This window comes from Maniola hyperantus, chromosome 2 (assembly GCF_902806685.2).
Source record: "Maniola hyperantus chromosome 2, iAphHyp1.2, whole genome shotgun sequence".
Taxonomy (NCBI): domain Eukaryota; kingdom Metazoa; phylum Arthropoda; class Insecta; order Lepidoptera; family Nymphalidae; genus Maniola; species Maniola hyperantus.
Genome location: NC_048537.1, coordinates 17,241,121 through 17,253,170, shown reverse-complemented (window position 1 = coordinate 17,253,170; position 12,050 = coordinate 17,241,121). Strand labels below are relative to the sequence as shown.

General features: G+C 37.5%; 2 protein-coding genes and 1 long non-coding RNA gene across 4 annotated transcripts in view; 1 reads left to right on the top strand and 2 right to left on the bottom strand.

Moving 5' to 3' along the window:
• The window catches only part of LOC138404290 (uncharacterized), a 127,348-nt gene that overhangs the window by 23,539 nt on the left and 91,759 nt on the right, over window positions 1–12,050 (bottom strand). The gene's annotated exons all lie outside the window — the stretch shown is intronic.
• The window catches only part of Uba5 (Ubiquitin-like activating enzyme 5), a 120,634-nt gene that overhangs the window by 23,539 nt on the left and 85,045 nt on the right, over window positions 1–12,050 (bottom strand). The window lies entirely within an intron of this gene.
• cd (cardinal) overlaps window positions 1–12,050 on the top strand; it is a 28,669-nt gene that overhangs the window by 8,474 nt on the left and 8,145 nt on the right. Inside the window, exons 2-5 of one of the 2 annotated variants that reach the window (XM_034974813.2) lie at window positions 1,388–1,539; window positions 3,880–4,043; window positions 8,292–8,529; window positions 10,824–11,038. In XM_034974813.2, coding sequence (XP_034830704.1) covers window positions 1,409–1,539; window positions 3,880–4,043; window positions 8,292–8,529; window positions 10,824–11,038 — 748 coding nt within the window. In that variant the 5' untranslated portion in view covers window positions 1,388–1,408. Of the gene's footprint in view, window positions 1–1,387; window positions 1,540–3,876; window positions 4,044–8,291; window positions 8,530–10,823; window positions 11,039–12,050 lie in introns of both variants that reach the window. The other variant, XM_069507017.1, reaches the window with a different exon arrangement.

Here is a 12,050-nt window from a genome sequence, read left to right as displayed (position 1 = left end):
TTGATCATGAAACATTGGTCGCGAAATTGCACCATTATGGAATTAGGGGTGCAGCATTGGAATTGATGAGTTCTTACCTAAATGATAGAATACAAAGGGTAGACGTGAATGGAAAGCGATCTCCCGGATCCGTTGTAAAAATGGGGGTGCCACAAGGTTCCATCTTAGGACCTTTTCTGTTCCTTATTTACATCAATGACCTTCCTTACCTCGCTAAGGACAATTACGGGATAGTCTTGTTTGCTGATGATACATCACTTTTATTTAAAATCAATCGATACTTAACAACTTTTGATGAAGTAAACAATTCTCTCACCAAGTTAGTACAGTGGTTCGAAGCTAATAACCTGCTTCTCAACGGGAAAAAGACAAAGTGTATTAAATTCACTTTACCAAATGTTAAGCAGGTGAAAACCACTGTGCAACTTAATAATGAGGAATTAGATTTAGTGGATACCGCTATTTTTCTTGGAATAACGTTAGATGCAAAACTTCAATGGGGCTCTCATATAAATAACTTATCGAACAGACTTAGTTCTGCCGCATATGCGGTAAAAAAGATTCGCCAGTTGACAGACATAGAAACTGCGAGACTAGTATATTTTAGTTACTTTCACAGCATTATGTCATATGGTATATTATTATGGGGTAATGCTGCTGATATTAATTCTATTTTTGTGCTGCAGAAAAGGGCTGTTCGAGCCATATACAGTATGGGGCCACGAGAGTCGCTGAGAACTAAATTTAGGGAAGTTAAAATTATGACAGTGCATAATCAATATATTTTTGAAAATTTACTGTACGTACATAAAAACATAAATAAATTAAAAAAAAAAAAGTGACTGTCATAATATAAATACTAGAAATAAAAATAAACTTGTAATTCCCGCCTCTAGGCTCAGTAAAGTTAGCAATTCATTTGCTCGTAATTCCATACGTTTCTATAATAAGCTTCCAGAAGACATATTGGAGATGTCTCTCAACAAGTTCAAAGTTTTCATAAAACGTAAACTAATTGAAAAATCCTATTACAATGTAAAGGATTATTTAAATGATAAGCAAGCTTGGGAATGAGTTGCTTAACGACTTTGTGATAGTTCTAATAAGTTTCAATAATTTTGTAAAGTGGTGATAATAAAAAGAATACCCGGCTGAGTTTGTTGTGGGCTCTTCTCAGACCTGGGCGCGTTTGGAACCCTCGTAGCTTTAGTTTTAAGTTTGCGTTATAATTATCACCACTATATTATCTTACAAATCTAACACTATACCAGACAATCAATAAGAGTAATTTATTACCTATTTTGAATAAATCATTTGACTTGACTTGACTTGACTTGACTTATAAGGACCTTCATAGTTTGAACTGACAAAGGTATCCTCTCCCCAGGGCTAGCAGGCCCAGGCCAGCATGCAGAGACCCACGACGAGCTCGGAGCGGACGCCGCTGGTGCAGCCCACCTACATGTTCGAGTCCAGCGTGTCCCGCAGCTACCAGAAGCGACTGCGGCACTTTCAGTGCGCCATTTGCGTCATCTTACTGTGAGTCACCTCATCATCATCATGACCAACCCATCACCGGCTCACTGCAGAGCACGGGTCTCCTCTCAGAGTAAGAAGAGTTTTGGCCATATTTTACCACGCTGGCCATGTGCGGATTCGGGATTGGTAGACTTCACACACCTTTAAGAACATTATGGAGAACTTTTAGGCACGCAGGTTTCCTCACGATGTTTTCCTTCACCGTTAAAGCAAGTGATATTTACCCGAAAAGTTAGAGGTGCGTGCCCGGGATCGAACCCCCAACTTCCGATTAGAAGGAGGACTTCCTAACCACTAGGCTGGTGTAGGTGGAGGTACCTAATTGTGAATAATTGAATATATTTGCCCAACGGCCTCCTGAAGGTATTTTCTGACAGGATCGACTGCCAGTACTTGAATCACTGTTGTATGATTCACGTGCTGGCAAACCGATCCTGTCCTAATTTAAATAGTTATAGATTTTTTACTAACAAATAGGTTTAAGTTTCTTGTAATTACTAACACTAATATTAATAATTACTAACAATTAGGTTTAAGTTTCGTGTAATTACTAACACCAATATTAATAATTACTAACAATTAGGTTTAAGTTTCGTGTAATTACTAACACCAATATTAATAATTACTAACAATTAGGTTTAAGTTTCGTGTAATTACTAACACCAATATTAATAATTACTAACAATTAGGTTTAAGTTTCGTGTAATTACTAACACCAATATTAATAATTACTAACAATTAGGTTTAAGTTTCGTGTAATTACTAACACCAATATTAATAATTACTAACAATTGGGTTTAAGTTTCGTGTAATTACTAACACCAATATTAATAATTACTAACAATTAGGTTTAAGTTGCGTGTAATTACTAACACCAATATTAATAATTACTAACAATTGGGTTTAAGCTTCGTGTAATTACTAACACCAATATGATCCTTGTTGGTCGAAATAAAAACATTTTATTTATTTTTTATTTTTAAGTATCTTTGAAGCAATGGGCACGTGTCCATCTCGATATTTTTATAACCTTGTTGATCAAGAATGTTAAGTTACTATTCCTACCCGTGTCTAAGTAAATACGGAGATTTTTCGGATCAATGTTAAATGCTAATTGATATTAAGTAGGTACCTATAATTTTTTTTTAGCAGAGCCGGTTTGGCGCGTGCCCGGTGCCCCTATGATGTTTTCTTTAAATTTAAATTGACTGAGCCATCGATGTATAAAGCGAAGCGAGGTCTTCGAGAATGCTTGGCATAATTACTCAGATTTTTAATAATACTTAGGTAGGTAGGTACATCTTCTTAGCGTAGGCTGCGATTTAGACTATGGCCAAAACTTTCTCACTCTGAGAGGAGACCCGTGCTCTGTAGTAAGCCGGCGCGATGGGTTGATCATGATGATGATATATTCTATATATAATACGGAACCCTAAAAATGAATCACTGAATGTGTTGCTAAGCGCGAATCACGAGAACAGCTGAACCGATTTCGCTAATTCTTTATTTTATAATATTCCTTGAAGTAGGGTTTTTACGGAGAGAAAAATTTGACAGACAGACTACAAAGTGATCCTATAAGCCTATAAATAATAAATAATAATAATAAATAAATCTTTATTTTCAGATATAAATCCAGCAAGTTATACATTATACATTATAATAAAATACCTACTAAATAAAGAAATTAATTTAATTTAATTTAATTTAAAATAACTTTATTGTTAATAGATTTACAGAGTGTAAGAATACAGGATACACTTAAAAAACAAAGGGCGACCTTATCACTAAAGTGATCTCTTCCAGGCAACCCATACTTAAGAACTTATAGAACTGTAAGACGGGGAGTCGCAATGTAGCTATAAATATAATATATATAGGTATATATAAACACATACACTCTAATAGGTACATACTATAAAATATAATATATACAATATACATGTATATAAATACTATATAAAATCAATATAGTACAATTAAATAAATAATACATACTACATAGCTAACTGTACATATAGTTATGGCAGAAAATCTACAGTGATAGATAGTGTTTCTTGACACGGTTTTTAAAGATTGCCAGCGATTTGGAGCGTCTTATTTCGACCGGAAGTGCATTCCACACATTAATATAAATTAAAATTAAAATTAAAATATAAGGGTTCCGTTTTTCCTTTTGAGGTACGGAACCCTAAAAATGACTGACTGATGTATCAACGCACAGAAATGATTTTTTGAAAATCAACCCCTAAAATAGGGGTTTGAAATTTGTGTTGTCCACGTGGACGAAGTCGCGAGCATAAGCTAATATAATATAAATGTTGTGTATTTGTCCAGCAGTGTCCTACTCTCCATATCGGTGCTGGTCATGGTCTCGTACAGCCTCAGCGAAGACGCAAACCTCGACGGGAACAACGGAACAGCTCCTGGGAACCTCACACTCCTCAGACTGGGCGTCAATGACGACCTGCTTCCAATGTTAAACAGAACGTGGCCTTTGGAAGGTGAGTTTTTTAAATCACCATTGCGCAAAATCAATCAAATAAAAAAACCGACTTCCAAAACCACTATAACGTAAAAAATTACTTTTTTAGGGTTCCGTACCTCTAAAGGAAAAACAGACCCCTTATAGGATCACTTTGTTGTCTGTCTGTCTGTCGGTCTGTCAAGAAACCTACAGGGTAGGTACTTCCCGTTGACCTAGAATCATGAAATTTGGCAGGTAGGTAGGTCTTATAGTAGACATTCGGGGAAAAATCCGAAAACCGTGAATTTATGTAACACAAAAAAAATTAAATCATGGTCATGAACTAATAATTAATATTTTCAATTTTCGAAGTAAGATAACTATATCAAGTGGGGTATCATATGAAAGGTCTTCATCTGTACATTCTAAAACATATTTTTATTTATTTTTATGCATCATAGTTTTTGAATTATCGTGCAAAATGTCGAAAAAATACGACTGTAGTACCGGAACCCTCGTTAAGCGAGCCTGACTCGCACTTAGCCGGTTTTTTTCTACACGTGTAGGTATGTATGTTGAAGTCGGCGGGGCAAGCAATAAAAAAAACTAGAAATCAAAGCGTGAAGCTCGCACGACTTCAACATACGAAACCTCGAAAAAATCGATGTAGGTACATTACCTACATAAAAAACCGGACCGAATTGAGAGCCACCTCCTTTTTCGGTTCCAAATCGGTTAAAAAGAAACCCTGGACTACAGTGAAATGGATGCGTTTTCGCATGGGTATTGGGTACAATACTGTGTTTTCCTACAGCGGCCGAAAGTAATGTTAGGTACATCAACCTTTAGAAGAAGATATCCCGGAGGTGATGAACTATGTTCGTGACGTCGCTCGGAGATAAATTATTTATCCCAGAAAACCAAAGATTTCCCATGGGATTTTTAAAAAACCTAAATTGGGGTCATCATCTAGTAATAATAGGTAGATAGCTATCTAGTAATGTTTTAATTTTTGTAGTTGGTATTTTATTAATATAATTTGTAACCAGAACGTTACCAAAAACGAAGACAGGTGATATGGTGCCTACTGATGACTACTGGTATGATACCACAAAAAAAAACACGAAAACAAATAAAAAAATCCCATACATATTTTGTGAAAGTTCACGATATATTGCTAATAAAACACCTGACTGACGCTTGAGGTCAACGAACGTTGCGTAAGTAGGCCACTCGGAGTCAATACCGCGTCGTAGGCGGGGTATTGACCCGAGTTTTGAGCGCTATACATTGCGGGTTTGAAAGATATTAGATCACTAAAATTACAAAATGAGGCAAATGGTTATCGGTGTTTAGGTAAGTTAATAACGCTAAGTTTTTGTTACACCCTGTATGTAGGTACTTATCTTGTTGACGACAAAATACCTACTAAAAATTCCATATTCATTATACTTAAGTATCTTATTATCACCCATCTCGGAACCGAACTCGTTCGACCCATCGATGGAAAAATTTAAGAATGGGTAAGGCCACGGATAGTTACTCATGTGGTCACCGGCATCGAATGGTAATTAATATTATGAGGTCAAATATATTAATTTTTTACAATATAGCGCATTACTATAGGCATTACTGACATTACTTCGATACGCTTTTACAAAGGATATAACCGACCTTTCTGATAGGCAATTTAAAAATAAAATAAAAGAAATTTTAATTAAAAAAAGTTATTACAAAATTAATGAAAATATAGCACTGCACACGCTATTCAACGAGCTAGGATAATAAATATAGCACTGCACACGCTATTCAACGAGCTAGGATAATAAATATAGCACTGCACACGCTATTCAACGAGCTAGGATAATAAATATAGCACTGCACACGCTATTCAACGAGCTAGGATACTAAATATAGCACTGCACACGCTATTCAACGAGCTAGGATAATAAATATAGCACTGCACACGCTATTCAACGAGCTAGGATTATAAATATAGCACTGCACACGCTATTCAACGAGCTAGGATAATAAATATGTACTTGTGTACTTGTAATATAACATTTGATTACATTTTATTATTATGTTGACATGAAGATTATGTACTTGCTTGAGTACCTATCTTTTTCTTTTTTTGACATTTTATTACCAAATACGACAAGGTGCTTGAGTAACTTAATAATGTTTATGCCATCTTTAACTAGTATTATCTAGATTATAATATTATGCCATATTTTGTACAATCATTTTATTATTGTATTGTTCTATGCCGATCTGTCTTTCGTAAGCGCTTGTAATGAGTCTAAATCGAAATAAATACAAATACCAAATTACTGAGTAGGCACATGCGGTTGTGGAGCGGTGCGGGAGGGAGACAGTTGTCACAAGTTGACGAATTACCGCTGCTCGATTGCGGTAGAATGACATCTACAATCAATGTCACGATCGCAATCATCTCTGATTGTTGCTCGCTCACTAATGGCTACAATGCATTGTTGCAACAGGATTCGCACAAATTCAACCAATCACAACATTGAGATTGTAATAATGATTGATGCAGGTTTTACGAAATCGACCTACAGTACCTACGCCGCCGAAAGCAATGTACATCGACATTTAAATGGAGATAACCGATTTGTACAGCGTTGTCCCTGTCGTTTGAACCGACAAAACGTCATATAGGTATGAGTGACGGAGACAACGCTCTACAAAGCCGAAATGTCATTCTAAAGAGCCTCAATAGCTCAATCGGTATAGGAGTGGACTGAAAACCGAAAGGTCGACGGTTCAAACCCCGCCCGTTGCACTATTGTCGTACCTACTCCTAGCACAAGCCTGACACTTAATTGGAGAGGAAAGGGGAATATTAGTCATTTAACATGGCTAATATTCTTTTATTTTTTTAAAAAAAAGGCCGACGTACATTACTTTCTGCCACGTACCTACTGTACAGAGCTCTGGCGTCACGTTTCCGCACTTTTCCCGCACCGCTCCAGTGCCGCAGAAACCTACTCTGCCTATAGCACGCCTATATTTATAGGCACGCTAGGCTTTATGAATGGGAGAAGGACCATATTAAGTAAGGAAAGGAAACAGTGTAGTGCAATGAATTTGGAATGAAAATCTTATTTTACTTAGTATCTGGATAGTCTTACGATTTGATTGGTTAAATTGACAAATAATAATAGACGATTATAGATAAAGTGATTAACTATTATTAGTTGTAGACAAAGTGAATAATTATTATTAATACTTAAAATTCCTCGACGCTCAACAGTTATGGGTGCTAACTCGCCAATCCCTAGAATAAGTCAACTTTATAATAAGCTCAATGTGCTAGACATACACGCGGACTCACTGGTTAAATTCCGGAATTCAGTTCATATGGCATTAAGTGAATTGCCATAGTAATTCACTTGATGCCATGTGAACTGCTTACCTACATTTGTTTATTAGTTTAGAGTTTATTTATTTATATTATTATTATTTTTTAATTAAGTAACTTTTTTTAGTAGTAAAATTACCTGACACATTCGCATGCGGTGATTACTTTTAATTAGCTCGTCATATTATCTTAAAACTTTTGTATTGTTCAATTTGTATTTGATGTATATGATTAGCTGTTAGTGATCCAAATAAATAAAAAAAAAAAAAAAAAATCATTTTAATATTATTATCAAAGGAATGAATTTGCCATCTGTTTATTAATAAGTAGGTAAATAAGTACGCTTTGCCATTTTCCAAAGATAGTAGGTATTCAAAAGCGATAGCGAACACAGTGGGATAACATTCATTAGCTTTACTAATGTTTCTTTGTTCGAGAATAAAGGAATCTTGTAAACTATCGATGATCGATAAGAAGTTGGGCCGTGGAGACCTTGGGGCCATGGAGTCTTCGTGCAAAAAAAAATTACTAAACATTTCACCGCGATTATCTAATCCGGGAAACTATTTTGGACTTACCTTTACACAAGTTTAAAAAATCTATGCTCCTGAAAAAAGCATATTTTACACGATTGAAGATTATCTAAATGATAAAAGAGCGTGGAGGACTGCAAATACTTTTTTATACATGGCATAGTATTGTATATTAAATATTTGAAAAGAGCAACCGCCGAGTTTCTTGCTGGTTCTTCTCAGTAGGAAAGGCATTCCGAACCAGTGGTAGATGCATCCGACGATTCAAAAGTACTTGTGAAAGTTTAGTTGAATCAGTAGAACTTATTATATAAATGCGAAAGTGTGTTTTTAGTAGTAATTAAATATGGATGTTCTTTTATTTCAGGTCAACGTCCACCATCTTGGACAGCTCCGAACTTGACATCGCAAGCCATCGCAGCTGCCGTGGTGCAAGGCAAGGATGCCCTCAAGAAGAGAAGGCTGATCGAGAGGAGTCTCGTGCCCTTAGCCTCAGACTCCCCAGCCTCCAGGGCGCAGAGGGCGGCAGCAACGTCTTCCAGCGTCAAGCCTCTGGCTGAAGCGGCTTTTGCTGCTGAGGAAGCTACTAGAGTATTACTGAATGGGTAAGTAGATTATTCCCTCAAGACAATTCGAGAGCGTATCCGGTAAGTGAGCTGGTTACCTTAGGAGGAGAATACTGATCAAAAATATCCGATTTTTGATTGGATCAATTCATTTTAAAAAAATCTTGAGATTACAAAACTACTCCTGATTTGGGGTTTACAAAAATAGGTAGGTAGGTACGGTCTACTAGACCTATTGTTGGAATCCCAAAATCGTTCATTGCTCGTATGATGATTTAACTAGGTACGTCCCTAACTCTTAAAAAATATATAAGTACTAGCTTATGTCCGCGACTTCGTCCGCGTGGACTACATAAATTTCAAACCCCTATTTCACCCCCTTAGGGGTTGAATTTTCAAAAATCCTTTCTTAGCGGATGCCTACGTCATAATAGCTATCTGCATGCCAAATTTCAGCCCGATCCGTCCAGTAGTTTGAGCTGTGCGTTGATAGATCAGTCAGTCAGTCAGTCACCCTTTCCTTTTATATATTTAGATTTACTTTTAGTTCCTATACCTACCGGTTTTATTCTGCTGAAAAACGGTCATAAAATATTATTTGTCTTCTCAATCGTTCACTCTTGACAGAGTGGTCGTGGCTATGAATTCTTCACTGCTGCTCGTGCGATCTCCCTCCAGCGACTTCTATTGGTGGCATTATGTGCACACATATATAAATATTATATGCCACTAATATATAAATTACGAAATCAATAGATAATTAGATCACAGTCTAGCAGCCACTGTGTAACTCATATCTTCTAGTAAAACCTCTTTCAGACTGATTCAACCGAAACGCAACGGTTCGCAACCAGGCGGCAAGCTATGATAATTTTAAAGCGTAAAATAAATAAGAGCTTGGAGCACGGAAGTTGTAAATTTTATAACATTGGAATTGTAATTGTTTTCTGCAGTATTCTTGCTTCAATGTGTTAACTAGCCAATCAGTACCTAGTCATTTCGACTATCACATTGTAGATATGTTAAATTTTGGAGCGAAGCCTGCTGCTGCGATTGTCACTTGTTTCTTAATTCTTCGCAAGCATTATCATCACAATAATGTTATTTTTGGTTCAAAACATTTTAATTTTAAGGAAACTGGAAAATATTTGGTATATTAAAACTACCTGACTATTTATAAGCACTTTAAAAAAGTTTACATGAATAAAAAAACATTCTATTCTATTCTATTTGTATCAGTCTAGAAATTTCAGTCAATAATATCTACAATTAACTATACTAACAGCCAACGAGCAAAGTATGAATCTTGAATCTAATAGTTTAGAATTTTTAATATATAAAAGAAAAGGTGACAGACTGACTGACTGACTAACTGTGGCCCTACCGCCGTTGTTTGACAGCTACAATGTCACAATCGCAATCATCTCTGATTGGTTAATGCTCGCTCACTATTGGCCACAATGCATTGTTGCTCATTGTTGCAACAAGAATCGCACAAATTCAGCCAATCAAAACAATTGAGATTGTAATAATGATTGATGCAGGTTTTAGACAATCGCCATTCGCCTGATCTATCAACGCACAGCTCAAACTACTGGACGGATCGGGCTGAAATTTGGCATGCAGATAGCTATTATGACGTAGGCATCCGCTAAGATAGGATTTTTGAAAACTTAGGGGGTGAAATAGGGGTTTGAAAGTGTAGTCCACGCGGACGAAGTCGCTAGCATAAGCTAGTTTAGATATAAAGCGAGCGTTACTTTGTAGAAGTTCTTGATTTTAGTAGGTTAGGTCTATAATGGAATAGAGGACACAAACCATTCAGTTGTAACTTGTAAGCCGCAGCGACCGCGTTTATTGTGTGACGAGCACTTAACCGCGAAATCCGATCCGCCCTAGTTTGGCTTCACCGCGCCGCCACCGCCGGCTTGAAATTCTATACGAATAATAGCCTTAAACTAAAACAAAAACACATAGGTAGGTAGGTAGGTATAGGTTATATCCTTGGTCTATTACGCAATGCCGTTTTCTTAAAAAAAAACACCTAGGTTTTTAGACCAGCCAACTTGAAAGTTAAAATTGCCTTATTGAAAATCTCATAGAAAATCTCCCCGTCTATGTTCTGCAGTCATAATATTACTTATAAGTTATACATAATATAGTACGCGCAATCGGGGTATGAGGCGGAGGAACGCCCCGCACACTTGCGTGTCACCCGTGCTATCCCGTACCGGGTTGGCGCGGGGGATGTGCGGGTTTGCGGGGCGTCCCCACCCCGCTTGCCATCTGAACCTATCGCGCACTAAAGGTATTTAGTATTCATCCTATTGCAGAACTGATCGCGACGACAGCACTGGTGGGATCGGCTTCGGTCCTCCAACCAACAGTTCTTTCGAAGAGCCTGCCTACTGCCGCCCACCCACTGCACCCTGCCAGCTCTCCAAGTACAGAAGCCAGGACGGCACCTGCAACAACCTGGACCATCCCATCCTCTGGGGTGTCACCAATACGCCCTTTAGACGAGTGCTTCCGGCTGCGTATGGAGATGGTAAGTTCATCATCATCATCAACTTATCACCAGCCCACTACTGAGAATGGGTCTCCTCTCAGAATGAGGAAAGTGTAGGTCATAGTCCACCACGCTGAGAGAATAATAGAGAACTACCAGGCATGCAGATTTTCTCACGATGTTTTTTTCACTGATAAAGTACACTGTCCAGCCAAGTATACGACCTCCCTGGCGCAGTGGTGAGCGCTGTGGTCTTATTAGTGGGAGGTGCTGGGTTCGATTCCTGGCAGGGGTTTGGTATTTTATAATTTCTAAATTTCTGGTCTGGTCTGGTGGAGGGCTTCGGCCGTGGCTAGTTACCATACCCTACCGGCAAAGCCGTGCCGCCAAGCGATTTAGCGTTCCGATACGATGCCGTGTAGAAACCAAAGGGGTATGGGTTTACTAAAAACTGCCATACCCCTTCCAGGTTAGCCCGCTATCATCTTAGACTGCATCATCACTTACCACCAGGTGAGATTGCAGTCAAGGGCTAACTTGTATGCGAATAAAACAAATTAAAAAAAAGTTCTAATAAAATTCTAATAGGTAGGTATACCTATTACCTACTAATGGTTGGAGGCGTCCGAAAGCTGTTTTGGTAGATACTTAATGGTTAAAAAAGTTTCTCATTAACTAGTCACATTCAGTTAATTAGAAAGCTTTTACTTTAAAGTTTTTATCTACCAGTTGGTAGTTTAGTTTTGATAGTTATTAGGTACGTAATATTGCAATTTTCGTCATATGAATCAAAATTCAAAATCTATATTTCTCCCGCACGGAATCTCATTTACCGAAGCGCATGCCTTTGGTTCCTTGTTTAAATCAGATAGCAAATGTTATGTTATACATACTCTATGGGGACATGGCATCAAGATTCAAGACATGACCACTTGTACATCGCCAATAGCCCACCATTCACTCACAAAATCATTCATTCACAGAAACTTACAGCTATTCAGCTGAATGTTATTTCTTATTCAGCGAAGTTTCCCCAGAAACCAGTATAGGT